The sequence below is a fragment of the Bacillus rossius genome, chromosome 3 (assembly GCF_032445375.1).
Source record: "Bacillus rossius redtenbacheri isolate Brsri chromosome 3, Brsri_v3, whole genome shotgun sequence".
NCBI lineage: Eukaryota > Metazoa > Arthropoda > Insecta > Phasmatodea > Bacillidae > Bacillus > Bacillus rossius.
In genome coordinates, this window is record NC_086332.1 from 47,734,940 (window position 1) to 47,759,131 (window position 24,192).

At 34.9% G+C, this 24,192-nt stretch overlaps 1 protein-coding gene across 4 annotated transcripts in view; it reads right to left on the reverse strand.

Moving 5' to 3' along the window:
- LOC134530617 (uncharacterized) overlaps positions 1-24,192 on the reverse strand; it is a 111,672-nt gene that overhangs the window by 11,830 nt on the left and 75,650 nt on the right. For all 4 annotated transcript variants that reach the window (XM_063365611.1, XM_063365612.1, XM_063365614.1 and 1 more), the window contains 4 exons: positions 11,199-11,341; positions 10,710-11,066; positions 6,179-6,512; positions 1,512-2,129 (listed from right to left, as the gene is read on the reverse strand). In XM_063365611.1, coding sequence (XP_063221681.1) covers positions 1,512-2,129; positions 6,179-6,512; positions 10,710-11,066; positions 11,199-11,341 — 1,452 coding nt within the window. The remainder of the gene's footprint in view (positions 1-1,511; positions 2,130-6,178; positions 6,513-10,709; positions 11,067-11,198; positions 11,342-24,192) is intronic.

Sequence of the window (24,192 nt, forward strand, 5' to 3'; positions counted from 1 at the left end):
CACGTTAGCTGCTATTTGTAAAAAGAGTCAGGCAAGTGCTTATGGTTTTTATTGGAATAAATGTGATGTGGTCACTCTCAAGAAAAACTTTTGTTCCCACATCTGGAAAATGCTAACCACTAAAATTCTTTTAACACTTTTTTTTCAATATTTCTTCATAAAAATCTCAACTTAGCAAAAATAAATAAATAAACTAAACAGCCAATATGGCAGGTGAAGCTCTCTCTTGGTTAATACTGTTTCCAGAGTTTCACTATGAAAAAAAATATAATGTAATTTAACTTAAAAATACTATATTCTATATTGAGTAACTAAACAAACACATGCAGAATTATTTTACATAAAATTGTAAATTAATTGCAGTTATTTATAGAGAAAGTTTTTAAACCAAATTTTAACAATGAAATTTTCACTAATTTTTAAGAAATTTTGAATTATGAGTGGTCTAATAGTAAGGATAGCCGCATCTTTAAGATCTGTGTATGTTAAAATTCATCTTATAATCTAGATTTTCTTATATTCGAAATACCTATAATACTCTAGGTCTCCCTTAAATTCGAGTTAATCTTACATTCGAGATAATCATATATTACAGGCTCCTTGCAACTCAAGATAATCTTATGTTCTTATACATTGGATATCATCTCATAAAATGGGATGGATACATGTTTAACATTTAATAATTCAAAATGTTAGTTTATCAAAATTGATGTTCTGAACATTTTTATATTGATACCACTACTGAATAATTGCATAACCCTCAACTGAAGGTATTAGTTTCAACAATAAATATTACAAATATGTTACAACATAACTAGTTGCTATAATTATTACAACCAAATGAGAACATAAAATATATCACCCTGCAGACTGACACTAAACAAAGAGGTTGTAGAGAGAACAGCAGGAAGAAGCTACGTTGAATCCGAACACAACAATTTATTTAAAGCTACGAATTTTGATTACATTTGACAGCTAATATTGTAAACTTTGAGTACGAGCACACTTTTCATACAGTATTAATAGCTCTGGAGCTATTTTTTATACCACAAGTCTTTCAGTTGGTGGTTTGAAGTAAACATAAGCTAAGCAATGTAACTGAACTAACTTAAAGCAAAGCTAGTTAAAATCTGAATTTACACAAATGAAATGGGTGTCATATGTTGCAGTAACTCTGGGTTTCTCCGGATACTTTCATTTTCCCCGGAGACCTCATTCAACACTTCTGCATTTCAACTTACTGGCCAGACACGACAGGTCTGTCTTTTTGACTGAGCAGCGTAGCCCTACTGAGTGCCTGCTTTCTGTCATATTTGCATTTGACATTAATTTGGAAAACAATCCAAGGATGTTATTACAAGAGAGTACTTTTTACTATTTGCAATTTTACTAAAACAAATTATTTCAATTAAACTGAGAAGATTCATAATGCAAGATGAGATGGGGCATTTTGCTCAGCAGTTGCACTGTAAAAACAAAGAGTTTCCACTTAAGGTAACTTAAGTCCTCACCTCGTGGAATACTGAGATCATCCTTCATTTTGCCCGTATCAACCACAATGACGTTGGAGCTGGCGACGTGAGCAGGGTTGCCATGAGGCATGGCGCTCTCCGGGCGGGAAGTCTGCTTCTTTTGGAAAGGCACTGCCGAGTTGTCCACCTTGGTGATGGTGATGCCAGGGGGCAGCTTCAGACTCTCCAGGCTGAAGGAGCGCGACCCTGCAGACTCCTGCCTGCCCTTTCCTGGGCCCTCCATCGACGGAGCGACCTCTCTCTGGACGCCTGCCACGCCCACCACCTTCAGAGATACCTTTGCGCTAGGGACAGTGGCAGTGTTCTGGGACTTGCTGATGTTCATGGGCAGCTTTGCTGCGAGGGGCTGTTGTACACTTCTCGCGGAGGAATGTTGAGCGACGGGCTTGCTGGGCGGGGACAGCGGCGGTGTGGGCTGAGCAACATTAGGAACGATCACTGGTGGGTTGCAACCATTTTTACTCTTCTTTTTCTTACCCCCACCATTCACTCCACCAGCACCAACCATACTGCAGTTCGTAGGAGTAGATCTACACGTTGTACCCTGATGGTGCACTGGCTCGTTTACCACCTTTGACTTATCTTGAGAAGGAAGCACTGTGCAGTAGGAAAAAAAAAATTGTTAGTGGCTATCTTGATCAAAATTCTCAAATACAGTAGAACTAATAATTTACAAAAACAGTAAGACCCATGTTAACATCTACAATGTTGTTTAGTTTCTGAGAGACAGAACTGCCTATGTTAGAATTATGTTAGCCTTATGATGTAAGCATGCTTTTTAAACCTCTCTCCCATTTTCACCCCATAAAGTATGAATTTTGATAGATAAATGGAAAAAAAAATACAAAATGCAACTCTTACATGCACGTTGTTTAGTTTCTTACCCCTTATTTCAATAGATTCTGAAATAATAGATTTTCTTTTCAAAACCATAATTACCCCTTAGACACCCCTTAGGTGTTGAATTTCAAAAAATGGAAAATTTCAGTTGGTGGTTTTTATATGTTTATTATTGATACCCAATATTTTTCTTATGCTTGATTAGCTTTGTTCACACATAATTAACTATCTTAAAAATATATTTACACTTTTTCACCCTCTTCGGAATGGTAATTTATAATTATATATAACCTAGTGTTTAAGATATTCAAAGACCTTACTAACAAACAGTTTTCATCAAAATACGCCAAGGAGTTTTTGGTTGATGATGGAAAAAACAAAACAATGACAATAATTTTAAAAATTATATTTTTTAAATTTAAATTATGTTATTAGCCATTTTCAATTTTTTTTTTTTTCATTACTTCAATCAATTAAAAGACTTTTTTACTCAAAATATTTTAGATTAGTATCAATAGATTAAGAGTTTAAATGCTTCACAAATGTAATTGAAAGTACAGAAGTCAGTCCTAAATTACTCTATGGATTCATTTTCATTCTCTATGAATTGTGGATACATAGTCGAAATTTCCGAAGTCTTCATTGCTCTCTATTAATATCAGTAAACACATATGATTTTCTTTCTGTCTAGGAGAGCATTTTTGATTAATAAATGAAATTCTGTTAGTATTAACTTTATCTTCAACATCTTCAGCACATGCCTGTCTTGTATGATACTATGACAGTTCAGTTAGCCAGGCTGCTGGAGACGGTCATGTTGCGTCTCGTCTTAAGGTGTAGAGTCTCATCGCATTCAGTGTGGCCAAGCCCTAAATGTGCTTATAGTTTTATTTTAAGCTTCAAATGTGATGCAAAGCTTTGATTAATGTGAAACTTTGCATTTGTTTTGAAGCTTTAAAACACTGGATACCTAAGCCTGAATATTTAAATTTTGAAATACTGTAGGGCTTTTTAATTTCAAAAGTGCAGATGATCATAAATAAAAAAAAGAGTTGTTTAGTTTGGTATGATCAGGAACATTAATTATAGGAAACCTATTTACATTAATGATTTTTAAATTTTCAAGCAATTTTCGGTTTTTTGAAGGTAAAGTTTACATTTAAACCGCTTAAACAATCCCTAAAGTATACTTCATAGAACACATTTTTTACATTTCTAAACAGTCTAGAGTAAAACTGATTTAAGATACATGTCACACGCTAAGTCATAGATTTGTAACACAGCAAGTTTATTTCAAAAATAAATTATTTGGATATTAATTTCTTTCTTTTAGAGTGCCAATAGATAGCATCAATGTATGGGGCCAACATAATAATGAGTGGTGTGTAACAACAAGAAAGTGTTTCATCTGGTATTTTATTTTATTATTTATTTTAATATTAGTGTACCATTTATTTATTATAAATATTAATACTAATTTACAAACCATTTTTAAAATATTTTTTTGGTACTTTGCATAACATTTGAAAATGCCTAGGTATTTTTATATTTTAAATGGGCAAAATCTTTGTTAATAACATATTTTTACACCATAAAAAAATTTATTTATCTGTTATATATTTTTTGCGTGAATGAAGTCAGTTACTTAAAAAAATAAAAAGTAAAAAAAAAGGCACTCTGGTGTGCTTTTATGAATGCACAAAAATTTTTATGCATAGTAACGTTATCATTTCTAATGAATGGTGTTAAAAGTAGGGCCAATTGGTTTTATAATCATTAAAAGCATTAAAATATTATTTTTTACTTCATTCCAGTATTTTATCAAATAAGTGTAATAACTTGATGAGAAAAATATTGGGAGTTTGCAAATTCTTTACACATTTCAATTTTTATAAAGTTCATTGCATGTGTGAATTTGCAAAAAGCAAAACATAAATTCGTGTAACGTCCGGGAAGAAATGAATGATGGTGCTGTGGTGTCATGGTACTTTATACAACACAATTGTTACGCTGTTCGGGCATGCACCTAATGTAATAGGCAGGGATTTTTTATGGAAAATAATTTCTTTGTGTCATTTTGTGTTTATACGGAGTTTATTAAACGGGAAATCTAATAACCCCAAAAGTATTACAAGAGGGATGTTTTCGTTAATGGAGTAGGAAAGCATTGGTGCTATAGTATTCTAAAATTTTAGGCGGTAAAACCTCTTAAGCAATAACGTCTTAAGCATATTTTACTAACGTAACATTGAAAAATTATTAAAACTTATTATAATAATCAATCACATACACAATAAGAATTTTAATGTTAGCAAGTTGGGTAGCATGAATGTGGCAACAGTGGGCACCATTTGCTCTGTACTGCAATCTACGTGTGAGACAGAGACAACAGCCACTGACAAAAAAAAAATATGTATTAACCTTACGATAACATTAAAATACCCGTATCAGAACAGTAAATTAGCATTCCAATCTTACACCCTCCATTATAAAAAAAAATTCCTTTTTTCTTCCCCAAGCAAAGCGGGCATGAGAAGGGGTGCATGGCCATAACTGCTGTAGAGTCTCACCCACGAAAGTGTGCAATTAAACCCGACAAGTGAGAAGTAGCTGCATAAGTGAACTATGCCTCAGATTAAGATATAGTGATACCAGCTAAACACACAGAAAAATGTTAATCTCATCAGTGATTGAAAGTAGTAGTCACGTTATCAGAAATTGGGCGCCATAGCATACTATTGAAAATATTTAATATTAACAAAATTACTTTACTCAGAAGGAAATGAAAATATAATTCATTCAGAAAACAACAGCTTTATGATTTTCTATATCAATCTGCACAGAACTAGACATTATTTTACGCAAAAGAAAATTTAGTTATATACTACTTATTTCAAATATGGGATTATGTACACATAAGGACAATTAAGAAATAGAATTATAGGGTTTTAAAATAATAAGAGTTTAAATTAATGAGGTTTTACTGTAACACTGTAAGTAAGTACCTTACTGGTAACAAACTTAAAAATTTGTAGGGCTATAAAGACAAAAATCTGAATTGGTTAGAATCTTTAGTTACTTTAATTCAGGGTAAGAAAAAAAAACTGTTAAAAAAGTGGTTTTTTTTACCAGGTTTTTAAGGTTAAAACCAAGTTTTTTTATTACTTTAAATATTTTGGTTCTCACTATGTTAAAACGAAAGCCATACAACATCCCACTTTCTGCCACTCATGTTGAACCAGAAAAGTTATAACATCAAAGAAATCAAGTCCAGCAAATCTGCACATCTAACTGGGACTTAATTACAAAAAGGGTATTTCCCCACACGAGGAGGATTCTACCATAGAATGGGCAATGGGTGTTTCTCACAGAATGGGTATTTACAGTACAGTCAGGGATTTCCCACAAAATAGGAATTATAATTTAATATTTTTAATTTTAGAGGAGTAGCCTACATATTTATCTGGGTATGATTTACAACTCTTACAGATAATTTAAATGATAAGATCTTGATTAGTACATAATTTTTTGTTCCTGTAAATCACAAGAAACATTAATGTCCAAATTTTTTTTGTTATTAGAGTGGAATTAGACCTTACATTAAACAAATTAATATATTCTATTTAAAAATACATTATTTTAAAAAACATTAATTTTTTTTCACAGAAACCATTTTTTTAAACCACGGTTTAAAGTGTGATTTAAACCATCAGCCAAACTTGCTTTAATCTATAAAAACAATTGATAGCCCATTAAATGCTATATCATATGTCATTTATAATGATATTATTGATGGATGCTCTTACCTTGGCCATTGATAAGGGTGAAGAGCACTTTATCCTCATCAGGTGTGGTGCCTTTGAGTGTGATGGTTACGGTGGGCTCTGCACCATTGGGCTCGATGACACGCTTGATGGTGACCATCTGTGGAGGGTGCGCACATTCCTCGGAACTATTGCAGGCAGGAGGGAGTTCCGACTTCTTGGGCGGGGAGCCGCTGCCCTTCCTCGGCTGCTGGAGGGGATAGGAGGCCGGCGACTCTGGTGGCGAGTCCACAACCGTGATCGTAACCTCTGAAGTTTTCTCAGTGGTATCAGCCTTGGTTCCGGGCACTTTCTTCTCCTTCTCCTTCTCCTCCAACTGCAATCACAACAAAAACTGTCCTTGAAAACATTTGAAAGGCAATGAAGACAATTGTTTGTAACATTACATACTTTCTGCACCCTTGTAGAAATGTAGCATAATTTCTTTGTATATATTTCAACAATATTCTAGTTTGTAAGTTCATAAAAATATGTTTAGTTGGTTTTTTTTATTCCAGATAAGGTTATTATTGGTGTAGTAAAATAATACTTTCAGCTTAAAGATTGATTTGAATTAACCTCTCAATTAATTACGATTTTACATAATGAAATGAAATATTTTGGGTATAACATACTACAAGTTCTAGAACTCTCAGAAATAAAGAAAGAAAGGGTGCGACACCCTGGCGCCTGCTCGAGAAACGTAGTTAATTTCTGGTAAGTTCTTATAACTTTTATTGGGAAAATCCAGTGCATAGGCACGAGAAGGCACAGCAGTGGTGATATCATATGTAGGAGAATGTTTGCCGTAGAGGTCTGCGAGTACTCGAAAATCGAGCTCGAGCCGAGTACTCACTTCAAACTCGAGCTTGGCTCGAAAATATTGTTAGGCTTGAAAATTTAGAGCTTCAGCAGCAGCAGGTTATTTGGCCGGAAAGTATTGTGACGGTGTTTTACTATTTACGGAAGAAAATACAGTAATACTCGCTTACAACGGTACCGCATGGTAGGTTTTTCCGTATAAAGCGTTTAAATTGTCCGGGGTCTCGTCATTTACGCCATTAAATGTGATATAAAGTCCCGTTTAAAATTTTTCCGAAAGTTCCTGTCTAAAATAGTAATGGCGCAAGTAAATGTGAAGAAAAGACAAATGAACAACAACTTATGAAGAAATATGCATGATGTACCATAACTACAGTACAAACCCAATAGTTATCTTAAGATAATTACAATAAAAAGAACTAAAGATTCTTTGTAGGTACCATAATTACTACAGAAGCATGATAGCTACCACATTTGCACTATAGTTACCATAACAACCAAGATGTATGTTTAGTGTGATGGTAATGTATTTATTTATGACGTAATATTAAAGACAATTATTTAAAAAAAAATAGAGGTTAAATTTTGATATGTACGGTTGGCACATGTTGCTAAAAAATAATGCAAGTTGAAAGAATGCAGTACTACTATGAAAAGTGAAAAGGGTATTAGTGGATTTTTAGGTTATGGCTAGAGACCCCGAAAAATGGTGAAGCACGAAATTCACGAAATAACGCAAAAAATTGATACTTTAAACAAATTTTGCGACTTTCCTTTGATTTCGACATTGTCACGAAATTCACACTTTTCCGCACAAAATAATGTCCTTATGTCACAAGTTCTATTTATTTACGCCATCATAAACATAGGCGTGAAATAAACATAGACTGAAAGACTAGTGCCGTGATATTATCATCTTCGTTTTGACACGTTACTGAAATCCACGTATTTTTATTACTTGTTTACAAGCAGTAAATATTGCCATCGCAAATGAAAACAAAATGTAACAAATTTCAACAATCGATATGTGCGCACTACCAACATAACAAAATTGATTGTCCACAGTTTTCGTGTTTTGAATAATGGTCGTTTCTGCCGCAAGGCGCACTGGTGTCGATTTTTCTAACCTAATTTAATCGCATAGAGCTAAAATGGCAGTCATTTTTGCGTGCACATATCTATGAGTGTTTACAATTACCGTCCACATTTTGTAAGTTTTGTGATACAATTGAATTTATGGCTAAGATGCCGAAAACTTCGACAATGTTTGATCGCGAAAGAGAGATGAAATCGGATGGATTTTATATTTTTGATCAGCGGGACAAAATTATGATGTGCAAGTTCTGCAACGTGCGGGTTGATTTGACACACAAAGACACGTGCAAAAAGCATGTGGCAAATGACACGCACAAAACAAAACAAAAAATACAATTATTTTGTCAAGCAAATTCTACCGTGTCTAAACAAATCTCGATAGGCGACAGCGTGAATAAAGCAAACAAGCTTGAAAAAGCAGAAAACAAGAATTTGTTTCTGATTTTGTTAATATGATGCTGTAAGTTAACATTTCTTTGGAAAAAGCTGATCATTCAGCTATGAGGGAATGGTTTAACACCCATGTCGAAGGTTAGCCTTATTTACTTAGAAATGTTTTCCCCCTCTTATAAAAGTTCATAAGCATGTGTAGGCCTACAATATTATAGATTAACTTACCTTTAGGCCCAACTTACCTTTACTTCAAATAAATATGCAAGTACCTCAGATTAACAAACACACAAATAGGATGGATTGCATTGTGAAATGGTGAGCACACCACAAGATATTTCTGACTGATTGATATTTTGACTCTGTAATCCAGCAGTAATCTTGAACAGGTTATGTTAGGTTTGGCTAAGAATTGTTTTGAGTAAATTAGCCCATTAATATTTTCAGCGATAACCTTATAAATGCTACCTATTTATAAGTATATTGTAAGTTATGTATACATTTTAGGTGCAGGGGATTTGCCATCAGCCAACACTCTTGGAGAAACTTATGTCCCAAAAATTGGCCAGACAAATTAGGAAGCAGTAAGGCACGCTGTAGAAGACAAACAGATTGTATTCTTGTGTGACGAAACGACAGACAAAGTGGGCCGATGTAAGGCAGTGTCTGCTATTTTGTAGTGCCTATGAAAGATACTATGGTAACTGTTGTGTTACACATTTGTGTACCAACCAAACTTGCCTGCAGAGGAGAATTTATAGTATGCACAGTGAGATAGACTCTATAATTGAATTTGGATATTGAAATACTGTGTATTGTAACTTAGGATTTTTAATGGAATATCTCAAATGTTTTTACTTTGTTAAGACGTCTTTAGTCTTTGTAAAGCCCATGTTCTTTAGTTTACAACAATTTTTTTTCCTTCAAAATGAGACATCACTTTGATACTGTATAAAAAATACTGACTTACGAAACAGGTTTTAAAACTGTACCAAAGTACCATGTGAGAATAAGTATTTTCTTGAGATGAGTAGTACCTAGGTATCATATGTGAAGCATTGTAATCAAAAAGTATAACAATGTTTAATCGAATGAATCATTCAACAAAGTTTTTACATTTTTCCTGTTTATGTAAAGAAGATTTTCACATACAAAATTTAACAGCTATTAATAATTTTATTTTTATGTACAATATAACATATTCGTAAACACTGCTTTCCTCATTTATATGTACCGCTATGAGGGTTCTTTTACACCCCCAATGGCATAATTTTTTCACCATTTTTTGGGGTCTCTACCGATTGCTTATTTTTACACAGATTTTTTGCACCGCTTTTGTCATTTTTTTACACCGAAATGAGCCAGTTTTATTAACCATTTTCTGGGTTCCCTACTAATAATTTATAAAAACTGAAAGTTCTTTGGAAAATTTGTATCCGCCTCTAGCTCTAATTGCCTACGAGTATTAATGATGGAAAATCCTTTAAACAATAAAGATGTAAATAATTGCCTCTTGTTCTCACTTATTTTCAAAATTGCACTAATATTTATTTGTAGCCAAAAGTAGAGATTGTAGCTGTAAAAAGTCTTTGTAGAAACATTATTCTCGACAACAGCAATTTAAACCCATGTTCTACACAATCAGTCCGTAGAGGGAAGTATGACTATAAAATCTTTTGTATTAATAATACTTAAAATAATATAAATTCTTCTTAATATAATATTGATTATAAAATGATTTAACAGTAACTTATTTGTATAACTCTATAAAACCAAATTATCTTCTGTGGTATCACTTCCAAATTGAATATGAACTTCCTTTCCACAAGACTTATCAAAACATTCTAGTACGAAAATTTTCTAGCACCTCAAAAAGTTCTTAAATCAACAACTGTCTTTTTTCGTATAGCAAATTATGAATTTTCAAAGACATGAAATAAAATGTTTTTCCTTTTTTTTTTCCTTCTTTTTTCCATGGATATGACTACAAACATTGTATACAGCAGGATGATTTAAAATAAATATTAAAACTTTACCAAAAAGAAGTGTTACTCTATGAACTGGCCTAAACAATCAATATATTTCAATTTTGTGGAATCTATGATTCAAAGAAAGAAATTCATTCCTGAATGCCCCCAAGCAATATCAATCCGGCAACAGTGCACACCATTAACCCTCCAATTCAAACTAAGAACAAGATGTGCTTCAGACAAATCCAAAGACCCACCTTCTTCTGTTTCTGACGAGCCTTTTTGGCAGCCTTCTTGGCATCCTTGCAGCGAGTTGACTGGTTGCCCTCGATGAAGTCGAGCAGCGCCTCCAGGTCTCGGGGGTCCTTCACGTCGCCCAGCTCCTCCGGGACAGCCGTGCTGAACGCAGGGGCCAGCAGCGCGGTGCCCGGAGGGGCAGCCGTCGCCGCCGTCGCGGGCGGCTTGGCGCTCGTGTCTGGCACCGGCACCGGGGAGGGAGGGGTCGTGCCAGACGCCGGACTGTTGCCTTTACACTTGGCTTTCTTCTTCGTCAACAGCAGGCGCAGCCTCTCCCTCATCTCCTGGTAGTTTCTGCTAACTGGGGCGACTGATGGCTGTAACAAACCATTTATCATGTGTGACCATGCACACTTGTTTGCTTTCACAACCCAGCCAGCCAGATGAACAGATTGCAAACCAATGGATTGATGTTGCAAGGTATATTCTGCAAAATTTCACAGACTCACCATGCCATGGCCGAAGACCTCGCAGTAACAGCAGTCACAGTGGCGGGAATCTCGCTGTGTTGATGCTGTTGTGGAGCTGGATCTCTCCGAACATGAGTCATCTTGGCTGGAAGAGTCCTCCAACTCTGGAATTTCACTTTCATCTGAAACAAAAACAAGCTCCTTGACTTTTTTTTTTTTTTTGCAATTTTTTGCATTTTAAGTACCTGGTTAGTATGTTTGAAGATTTTGCCATTTGAAAAAACACTTATTTACCATGCTAAACAATAACTATATTATATTTGAAGTTAATAATATTTTAAACAGCCTGCTGGTTATATTCCTCAGCTGACTTTAATGTGAATTTTTTTATTATGTTGAACTTGTAATACATGAGGTAGTTTAACAGAATGATATATAAACATATTTCAAAGACAGTTGAAGCACCTGGAGGGTGATTACTAAAGGCAATACAACCTACAAAATCATGATGAGTTTCAAACCACTTGAGTAAAGTCAGTGTTCATAATTAAATCTCAAAGCTCAATTAAAAGAAAATTAACATTTTACATGAGCCATGTTATATGCTGGGCAGATGCAAGTTACCTATAGTATAGATGATGGAAAATAGCATTTATAAATGTACTTTAAAGTCTCTGAAGAAGAGGGAATTAATTGTATCATGTTATTGTAATTGTAAATAATTAATACTTCCCCCTTTTATGTTTGCTTCACAGAAAAGTCTTCATACCCAAAGGAAGTGGACGATAATTGTTACACCCTTCTTTTCAAAATGTATCATTGTAAATTGTGTTTGATTGAACAATAATCACAACAATATGTTTCTTAAGACTTTTCCCCCTCAATTATAAGTTTAAACAGTTTTACAGTAGTACACATTTTGTGTGTAGCTAACAAAACGCTTGTGAAAAAATTATGCATTTTAAACGGCAGTGTCTTTGGATAGGCACCAACTGATTTTGTTCAGCCTTTTCTGTAATACAAAGATATTAAAGCATTAACCTGAATTCATGTTTATTCTACTACAGGTAAGGAAGAAAATAAAATTTTTCATGGGCAAGTTTGGCACATGAGAAATTTTGGTTCTAGGTGCTTAATTGTATTTGTTTTTAGACACAAAGGCTTTAAATAATGAAAAGAGAAAAGCTGACTAATGTGTTTATAATCACAATTTTAGGGTCTAAATTGTCCAAGTAAAAGCTACGGCTATAAATGGCTCTGAGAAATCATATATGAAAGTAATTTCTAAACTAGATTCTATTCTGTGAAAGCAATCTCCAAATGGTACATTTTAAAACTACACCTATCCCGCACTTAGCACGTCTTCAGATTGCGTGGATTCATTTAGCGTGATGTGAATTTTACTGCCCCAGTCTTGAATAGCACATCTGTAAATATCAGTTACCACGAAATCTCGGCAGGCAAAAAAAAAAGTCTTAGCACGAAGCCACAAAGTCTGTTTCAACTTCTGTAAACAACAGATGTGCCGTGGGATACAGTTATAGTGCGCTTTCAAATGTACAAAAACTATGTCCCGTGGGATTTTTGATGATACAAGCATGGGAGTGGTATTAATATCTTCGTTATAACACGGAGAATCAGTATTTGGATGGTGGACAGGAGACACTAGTGGCAGATTAATCTTATACACAAAAAACAAAATGGCAGCCACTCTGCCGTACATGGTATTGGTTTTTCATGTTTAGCTCGTAAAATACATTATTTACGACAAAGTGACTTCTTACAAAAAGTTTTCAGTATTAATTTATACACAAAACATGTTCTTAGGGTATTTTGTGTACGGCTGACCATTAACACAGAAATTCGGCTTTTAAAAGAATAATTTATGATTTTGTTTTCCAAAAAGTACACAGTGTTTTTTTTTTCTTTCAAAGAAAAAATACTAACTTTTTCAAATTAATTATATTATCTAAAACATAAGTAGACTTCAAAGTTTACACAAATATCTAACATATGTCTACTGCATTTTACTAAAGCAAGGTTTATCAAATAAAATCTACATTCTAAATCTCGTCATCACTTTCTATAGTTGATTCATTGCATTCATCTATGTCTTCTGTATCCTTAGAGTTTCCACATAGTTCTGGATCGCCTTAACATGTACACATTTCTGTGCACTTTATTCCATACGTGAGACAGGTGCATGGTGGACAACAGCGACGTAGGGAGCATGTGCAACTACAAAGCTCTGCCATAAGGTCTGGAACACAAGGCAAGGTGCACACGATTGGTTCAAACGTTCCTCCAACGTACGTCCATCCGAAGCTGAGTGGTGACGGTATGACTGGGTTTTGTTTGATATCTTGATTCCACTCAAGTGCCTGAAGATGAGCTCTTAACAGTGCTGGAGTTAGAGCAGCTTTTGTTGGTGGAAGATTTTCATCTTGACATTGTTTTTTTGTGAAAAGCCACCATCGCACATCTCCAATCTATAATTGACAAACAAATGACTCCAAAGCGTTTCTGACATCATCTGGAAGAGTGGGTGTTGTACCAAGCTTTGCTAGGGCCTCTAGTAGGTCATCATTAATGGAATTAAATGCTTTCCACCACTTAAGCTTCCCTTTATTGGCAAATGACCCAGTGACATCTGAACCTGATAAGGCATGAAGTCCAGGGAGAGCAGCAGACTTGAGTAACCCATGTGGATAGGGGCTATGTCAACAAACCTGGCCAAGGAAAATTCAAAATTGTAATGTAATTTGAGGAAATCGCCTTAAGGCTAAAACCAGAACATCTGTATCTGGCGAATAAACGTGCGTTGTTCTGTATCCTTGTTGTGATATGTATACTCCGTGAAGTATGATTTTTGTATCTGCTTCTTCCTGTGTGGTCCGAAGGCTTGAAACATCTGTTACATCTGATGATGCAGCTTGATCCCTCCAGCTAACTATATATGTCTTGTTATTGCTCACTCCCCATTTTAATATGTGACTAGATAGGAACTCTGTTAGCTCAGCTTTGTTTTTATTATGAGCAAGCAAATTCTTCATTGAAGTTTTGCTAACTATCATTCCAGGCGTTATTTTGTAACGGATGTGATCACTGCTCAGTTGCCGAATACATCTCATTTCATTTTTTAATGAATTGTCCTTATACGTGTCAAACATAATATGTACTGAATTATAGGCATTGAATTTTTTACCAATCCACTCGCTTAAGTGCATTCCTAGATCGTGACACATTTTTACTGTGTTAGGCTTATTGTAAGTGTGCAGTAGAGCCATTCCATCAATTATAGCCGCGATTTTGTCCGAACCTTGTGAGTCTTCTGTTGGATGTGATAGTGGTGAACTTCTATCAATCTGTTCTTCATTTGAGGGCAATGACTCCAAAATCGCTGCAAGATTTGATTTGTTGGAACAATGATGCATTTTACCATCACAAGCAAACAATAATTTGGGAGGGGTGAAAATTCGTAGTTGCTCAGATTGAACTTTATGTCAATATCATCTCTGCTTCGAGATGCCATCAATAGCCTAGACATAAGTGAGAGATCTGTTTTCATAGATACTATTTTGTCTTTAAGGACAACTTTAACCTTTTTCGCTGATGCTTTACAAGTTTTTGTGGGCTATTTCTTAATTGGAGACCAAAATTGTGTTTTGTTGCTATTTACACGCTCTGCCATAAAAGATTCCTATAACTTTTGACCCACTTCTTCTATGTTACTTACAAAATCATGCACATCTTCCGGGAACACTCTTCGAGTAAGAATGTGGGTAAGTTGTTGGTTTCTACACTGAAAACGGTTGGTAGAATTTATAAATGCATCTTTGAGTTTCAATACATTGCGATCTAGAAGCCCGTAGTGTTTTGTCTGTCCACCAGTTTTCATCCCAAGAAAAATTTCTGTCTCATTTTAAATTCTGTTCAGTTCGGGATTTACAAGGAAGAAACGATTTCTGGCATTATCATTTTGTGTAATACCTACCAGTCCTCCTTGCACTTTCAATTTACAGTTTTGGTGCTCTAAAGCTTCATCTGCACCTAGGGCACAGAAGGGTACAACATTACAATTGACAACCCATTTTCCCTCTATGAACTATTGTGTTTGTTTCGTCTTTTTCGTTTTGCCGTGTTTTTTGTCTCGTCTCAACTGTTGTGCTGAATTCTTTTTGGGTTCAATATTTTTGTGCTGTCATCATTTGTGGTTTTTTTTATCGTTCTATTCTGTTTTGGAAAACTATTGTGTTTGTTTCGTCTTTTCGTTTTGTCATGTTTTGTATCGTTTCAACCGTTGTGCTGAATTTTTTGGGTTCAATATTTCTGTGTCGTCATCATTTGTGGGTTTTTTTCGTTCTCTTAGTACATTTTTCTTTGTTTTGTTGACCATATTCCTGTCACGGAATATTTTGTGGTGTTTATATCCTTGTTGACAACAGCAATTTTTTGCTTAATTTTGTGTTTTTTGCCCTTTTTTGGGTTTTATTTATATATTTCTTTATTTTTATTTTTTAGTTTTTCTTCAACTGAAAAAGTTTTTAGCAATGGCGTATGTCCAAAAACTTACATCAAGTCATGAAGTTTTTCCAGATATCTGGATCTGTTGATTGTAATCCATCCATCTCAGCAAGATACAGTGAAAACATCCTTGCATAATTTAATCTATTTAGAGCAAAGAAATATTTCAGAAAGTCATGAAGAGCAGCCAGGCTGAGATTCCAATCAGATGTTCTAACAGATCTGATAAAGCACAACATAGACTGTACCATATCCATATATGAACATGCCATCTTGAAGACCGGTTCCACTGATTTCCTAGAACTCACAAATCTATTAATTTCTTCAAGTATCCTATTTTCTTTAATGAAAGACATTACTGCATCATGTTTTTGTATAATATTGGTTTCATTGTGAGATTGTAAACTTACTGCCATTTCATCCAGTAGAGGCTGTAACAATGTAATTTTTCCCGGTCGTTCTTTGTCAAATTCTTCTAGAAGAAGAATATTTAATGTGGTTGCAGTTGTTAAATGGGCTTCAATAGCTCTCCTTACGTGTCTTCCCTCCAGTATTTGTTTCATAGTCACTGAGGAGTACAAATCACATTCTGGTATTCCACTTCCACATAAAAACTCACCAATTGTTCTAAGTTGAGCTATGATTATGTGCAGTTCTCCAGGCTTCAATATCCATTTGCCCTTGCAATCTTCTTTTGCCATTTCAAACTGCTTTAAAGGTTTATAAATTGCCATGTCAGCAGTAACAACGACTTTGTTTGTCGTTTTATTCACATATTCGTTTAGTTTTTCAAGCTGCCTCACAACTGTTAACTGAACAGAACTATTGCTTGGAGGCTCTGGAATTACTGGCAGCAATGAAACTCTGGAACCACATTTCACATCTCCTAAATAGCTGTTATACCCTATCCATGTGGGAGAGTGTATAGATATATCATTACCATTCAATATGGATCTTCGTAACAGGAACCAAACACTGTCAAAACATATTGCTTTTTTAAGTAATTCACCATATTGTTGGACAATGTTGGAAACGACTGGTTCTGGACCACATGTATTCCAGTTCGTAGGTTTTGTACAATACAGTATTTTTGGTAAGGCATCTTCAAGATTTGGTAATGGCAAATTATTTGATGAGGCCAATTATATTGGAGCATGCCGATCAGACTCTTTTACATCTTGGTAAACAGTTACAGCTGTCCCATGAAATGTCTTTCTTCCATCAACGGTGTCTTCACAAAAGTCAATATTGTCCATAGCACAATGTATAAACCTGTCAGTAACCAAATCTGGTGGTATGTATACGCCATCATTGCTAATACTCCTATTAACCACACTTCTTGCAATATTTATTTCAATTCTCAGGACTCTTGAGTAATCAATACTGCAACCAATGTTATACATGAGTTTGATCAAAGACTGACTTCGTGTTGTATTATGAATAGTTAAGCCACAAGCCACCTGAAGAGGTAGTTCTCGACTGTGATGGAAACTTAAAGATGTTTTGTTTTCTACTTGTCTTCGAGAAAAACAGTTTGACATGAGCGCCTGTGACATATTGCTTGCTCATCTCTATACATCTTCGTTCTTTGTTATTTTATTTTCATTAATGTATTTTTCCCTGCGATACACCATTTAAAGTACATTTCAATTTCTTGTGGAACAATTTCTGTGAGACTTTCTGGAATAATACCATCAAATGTCCATGATTTTGCTTTAAAAATGTGTTTTCTTATAATGCTTGTAGATTCAAGCAATACATTCAATTCTCTCATCATTTCATCGCCACAACTTTCCGCTTCAGCAATCAGTTTGTCTCTAGTACATTTCATTGAAACTCTTTGTGGCTTGTTAGCCTGGTTTGGACGAGAGAATTCAATGTCTTTGTCTGATAGTTCTGTTTCAATGAAAACTTTAAGATGTTTGCGTGTCATAGCATTATGCTGTACATTGTTTGAACAAATATTAAATACGTTTCTTCCAGGACATCCATTCCAAATATTTTTCCTGAAGACAGTTCCTGCTCCAATATATTTATAAACTCTACACATGCTGCCATTGAAGCAACATCCTTAATATGTTGATTTGTGTCCGTATTCTTCGGTCGAAAGATGTTAGTGATATTTTTTGCCCAGCATTTAGGGTGGTACATCACGTCAATTGCATGAGCGTCATTTGGGTCTACAGCTTCGCTATGGCGTACTCGTAAAATGGCAACATTATTTAGTTCAACAGCATGGCGCAAGTTTTTCCCAGCAGTATTAGTCGACACTTTTCTTAATTTAAGTCTTCTAGAACCTGGCTTGTCACAAAAAAAAACACTTTTCTTTTATATAGTTCCTTGTTTGAGATCTTGTTAATTAGATAGAAAAACTTTCAGAGGTTGGTGCACATGCCTCTTGCAATGGCTCATTTAATCTTTCCTCGTATTTCTTTCTTAAAAGTCCAATATGCTTTTTATGGGTTATACGTTGATAACACGACCTATGCCATGCAATCTTTTGTGTTCTCATAGAATCAACACTAAAATCATTATCAAACTGGTTTACTATATTTTCGCATTGTTCATCACCATAACATTGTCTTTCAGCTATGCAATCCACAAGTTTCTTGTATCACTAGATGGATGAGATACTAGTTTTTCAGACGATGACGAGGTACAGAGGACACAACTAGGATTATTTATTGTCTTCCTCTTCTTCGCCAAACTACAATGATATGCAGCATCCATTATTACGTTTTTTTCTGGTTACTTCTCCAAGTAATCTGTTACAAAAATAGATTTTATATTAGCTTAATATTGAATGCATACAAATTTTAAATGCAAACATAACATGTACAAAGTTACAGAAAGCTGATATTGGCAAGTAATACTGGAGATTTCTAGCATCTGAGTGAATTATTCATTTAAAAGCTAATTTTCTTTGTTAAAGGTCAGTCGTACACAAAATACCCAAAGAACGTTTTGTGTATAATTTAATACTGAATACTTTTTGTAAGAAGAAACTTTGTCATAAATATTGTATTTTACGAGCTAAACATTAAAAACCAATACCGTGTACAGCAGAGTGGCTGCCATTTTGTTTTTTGAGTATAAGATTAATCTGCCACTAGTGTCTACTGTCCACCATCCAAATACTGATTCTAACTAAGAGATTGATACTACTCTCATGCTTGTATCATCAAAAATCCCACGGATGTACACTTGCAAGCCGACTATTAGCCAAACAAGGGGGGAAGAGATGCGAGCGCAGGTCAGTATACGCTATTGGCTGTTGTACAAACATCAGCTATGGCAAGTTAAATTGTGGCTATGGAGTGTAAAGGACCGAATGTTTTTACGTCCGCCCGTATGCCACCGTGCCGTACCGTTGTCGCCTTGCCAAAGACCTGGCCGTGAACTCAGTCTAGCCAGTGGCAGGAAATTCACTCAAACAAAAGCAACATCTGCCCATTCAGCTGCCGGTAACTGTACATGCTTGATCACTCATAATGCATCGTGTTCAAGTATTTGAGACAAAACTAGAAGTATTACTGCGCGCAGATTGTCATGAAGGCCACTCTTATATTGGTCGCACTTTATTTTTAAGCAAGTCAACTGTGTGACAATCGTACGAAATATGGACTCTTACCAAAAGTTTATATACATAAGTCAGGTGCTGTTGATTGTACTAGCGGGAATATATTTTATATTAGATACCGGAACAGAAATGAACAGACAATTCACGTAGAAAAGGTTATTAAATTAATGTTGCAATGAAATAAAATAATCATTGGCCTGACAGGATTGGTGTGAACCAGGTGGTGATACGCGAATAAGCACTTTAATTTTTGAAAAATTAAAACGTAATTATCCGGACAGTAATATCGGTTTCACTGTCAGTAAAGGATGGTTTGGAAAGGTACGCAACATGAGTTGAAGGTCACGCCCGGGCGGGCAAGTCAGCCAGCCGACTGACGATAAAGTACATAACCACGTATCTCCCGTTACGCAGTGTCGTATTTGTCATACAAAGTGTGATGGGAGGCATATAAAGATAAATGATGTGCCATATTTATAGTTGAGTGATATTCAATGCATTTATATTACGTAAAGTATATTTTCCTACACAATTTTGGAACACATTAAATAAATTAGCCTTGCTATTTACGGAAACTAATGCTTCAGAATACGCGATTTCGAATAACACAAGCGTTTTTAGGAACGAATTAGTCGTGCTAAGTGAGGGATAGGTGTATATAACTTTGATTATCCCAAAAACTTAACCTACCAGCCAGTTCAAAGAAATTTAAATATACCTATGATACTTTAATGTCACAGCCATTTTCCACTAAAAAGAAAACATTCAATCAAAGATGTTTACTTAAACAGCTAGGACACATCGTAGCTCTTTAGATCAAAACATTTATACCTCCTCAAACTAGCACACTAAATGAAATGGCACATCTTTTGTAGAGAACAAGTAAAAATACCTTATTAATGGGCATTTTCACCTTTCAGAATAAACCATACTCATCCTGAAACTGAGCAACATGAAGACATGCTACACGAGACATTCACAATCAACTCTAGACTACATGGCACCTAGTGTTGTGAATTGGGTAAATACCCGGTGGGTAGGGTATTTAAAAATGGGTATTTACCTAGGTACTTACCCCTGCCTCTGGTAAATACCCAAAATGAGGGTTTTTAAAGTAAAATCACTTTTTAAGTGTATAGTCATATGGCATATTCATTATTTTATTGCTGTAACTTTATGCTTATTTGTTACTAAATTAACCTTATAAAACCATTTAGTAATCATAAATAAAGTGATCAAATACACTCTAATTTTTAATGAAATATAGCAGCATGTATTTCAATCCCCCAGATACACAAAGTATAATATACTGTATTTGCGGAGTTAGAATCTACCTTAAATGAAGCAGTTCCCCTGTCTCCACTCCAAAAAGCTGAAGAGAGAAACATTTTGGAAAAATTTTGTATTGGCGAAATTCATCTAGCAGCAAATCTTTTGAATCCTGCAGTACAAGGTAATGAATTGAAACCAACAGAATTGGTTGATGCCTTGGGTTTTATCTGTGAAGTTGGTCACCACATGGCCTTGAATGTAATGAAGATTTGGCTGACTACAGGGATAAAGAAGGACTGTGGAGGCGCCAGTTCATTTGGGATGGTGTGGGTAACAATGAATTGAGCCCAATATTATGGTGGAGGGGCCTACGTGGAACTTGTGTGTTAGCTGATGTAGCGATAAGAATCCTTGGGGCTCCTGTCACATCAGCTGCTACAGAACGAACATTCAGTACCTTTAGCTGGATCATGACAAGAAAAGAAACAGGTTAACAACCTTACGTGCTGCCAAGATAACGTATGTATCTCATTACTGGAAATTACTAAACAGTACTACCGAGACAGAAGGAAAACAAAAAGAGAGAAAGAGAAATAAGGTATCTCCATACAAGAAACACAGCAAAACTGACAGTGAAGATGAAGATGACACAGAGGAAGATGACACACAGGAAGATGACAAGCTGGAACTTACTAGTGAAAGTGATAGTGAAGTGGTTAGTGAATGAAGACAAACTTAAACTGGTAGAGTACCGTATTTACTCGCATATAGGTCGCCATCGCAGATAGGTCGCACCCATAATTTGAGGTCTTGAATTTGGTATTTAAGATTCCCCCCATATAGGTCGCACCGGTAATTCATTACCGCGCCGTGCGCCGTGCGCGGAGAAAGGTCATTGTACTCGATCAGCTGCTGTTACGGCGCGCCTGCTGGCTCTTTGTTCACTGAGCTGCGCATGCGCAGTATAACTCACTCAACGCTCCGCCCAGACTCGTGACGTTCCTTCAGCAGCCAGCCAATAGATGCGAGCTTAGCGAAAAAAAATATAAGCTCCACCTCCCGTGTACCAGTTTTATCCAGTTCTAATACCAATTTATTGGTATACGCACCAGTTTTCTCGCTGCCGTGACATGTTCAAGTTTACATCCATCTTGATGTCTTGATACCAATAATTAATTAATTACGATCCCCAGAAATAAATTGTTAGTTTAAAAAATATGCGTCAACTGTACAATACTTCCGAAATTATAAAATACGTATAAAACAGTTACCAAGACTCCGCTCATTTTATCTTGTGAAGTTTGTCTCGTACCAGTATTTCGGCTAAGTTGTGACATAAATACAGTATCAGAAATTAACAATCAGCCACGTTCATACATTCGTGAGTTTATTTTTTTCCCTCGTGCATTTTAGATTGTCTCCTGCTATAATAACTCAGACTTTTACACGCCTAGGCTTAAATTATTACATGTTTAGAAATAAAAGCAACTTTTTATGTTATAAAATATGTATATTTTGCGATTTAAAATGTTCATTGCCGACTATAAACGTTACGTTTTTCACGATGTTTTTAGTGTTTTTAGGCCTACTAACTAATCTTATCTACTCTTAAAGTACCCACGGTATTTTCCGGTTGTTTATTGTTGTTACGTGACGTAAATAGCGGGATGGATTCGATTTTTGAGTCGTAATTTGCTTGAAAGTATTGTATTGGACTAAATGGGAACTAAACGGGACCTGAAGAATATAGTGCAAATAACGGGAAAACGCAAATAACGGTAACGTAAATAAGGGGTTTCGTTGTATGTGTACATTGTAAATAAATTTGCTTATACCTATATAGACTTCTTTTTCGCATTTTAAAGCAAAATATTGCAAAAAAAATTTCTCAACAATTTAAAAAAATTTTTTCTTCACATATAGGTAGCACTTCATTTTTTCCCCATCAAATCTGGTAAAATTGCCGCGACCTATATGCGAGTAAATACGGTATTATTAAAAATATTAGTCGAGGAATATTTTTAACTTTTAGTCCATTTTGCACAGATGAAGAGTGAAGAACAAATAAACATGCAATTAATTTCTCAGCTATTCTTAGAAAATTTTGAAAATACACGTTTACTTTTTATTTGATATTGTGTAAGTTAAATATCATTGTAGGTTAATTAATGTGAGATTTAAGTAAGGACTGGAAAGTAATAACAGATGGATTAAAATAAAACTACAAAAAGATAAATTAAAAACAGTAACTTAAAAAACAAAAAATGTAAATATGATTAGTTATATAATATTGTGTGCTTTTGTGTTGAATGCATGATGTTAATGAAAGTATGCTACAACTTAGAAAGGTGATTCCTTCTTCCAAAAAAAAACAAGGTAGTCAAGTCTTAGAGTTACACTACGCCATTTTTTTGCGTAGTACTATTCTCTAGGGAAAATTTGTAGTTAAAAAATTTAAAATGTTAATATTGACAAAGTATGGAAAATTATGTGGAGTAAAATTACAATATTTTGATAAATCTTTAGTGTGTTGAATTATCCAACCTTCAAGGGGAAAAAACCTTTAAATAAAACTCTCCCCTTCATGATAATAATAGGTCAGGTCAGGTTACCCTATTCGCTATTCCCCAAAATAAAAATTTAGTTGTCTGGTTTTTCTAAATATTTCACACTGTTGCTTTTCCCCCATAAGAATTGTGCTTGGAAAAAATGGTGGCGTATAACTATTCCATGTTTTTGATATGAAATCACCTGCTAAATTTTGCAAAATACTTTCATTAACATCGTGTATGTAACATATTACTTTGTGAAATTATTAAAACTTGACAAAATTAAAATTATCATTGATTTAATGAAAATACCCAGGTATTTATGAAATTTGGGTATTTACCTGGGTATTTTACATCTCTAATGGCACCTATTTATAGAACTACAGAATATGTTTATTTGATTCCCAAACAATCCTAGAAAAAAATAGCAACCAAAACTTATTTATAACACTTTTGTTGCTCAACAGCAATTATGTAGAGGTAATGAATTGTCACTATACTTAAATGGTATGCCTCAATGTACAAGTAATCAAATGTAATAAAATTGATTGAAAACTGAAATTAAGGTAAAAATAGTAAGACTACTTGTGCAGCGCAACATCACTTCACAATGAGTCATTTTCAATTCACTACTAGAATGACTTGGCTGCTGACTGCAACCTCCAACAAACGCAACCTCAGTTGTACTTAGTGTGAGAAGCACACCCCACCATTCATCAACAATTAATTTTTTGCATGTGTGCATTTACTAAAAAGTGAAATGTAGCACTGTACTGCTTCAAGTGCGTTACTATGATAACATAATTGTAGATAAAAAAAACACTAATTATTATCAAATTCGTACTTCAAGAGAAAAGCATTTCATAAACTCCACATCATGTAATCAAAAATGAATATGTGTATAATTTGCACGTGAGAGTTGGTCCTAGACATCACTAACTTACACATTCCTGTGTGGGTAAAGATAAGCACCTTGAAATAGAATTTTTGCAGGTAAGAGTTACTACTTCCCATATGCTAGTAAAGCTTAATATGCATCACCATTTACTTTAAATTGGTCATGCCCAATTCAGCATTTAAGCTAATGTTTTACTCATGGGAAGGTATC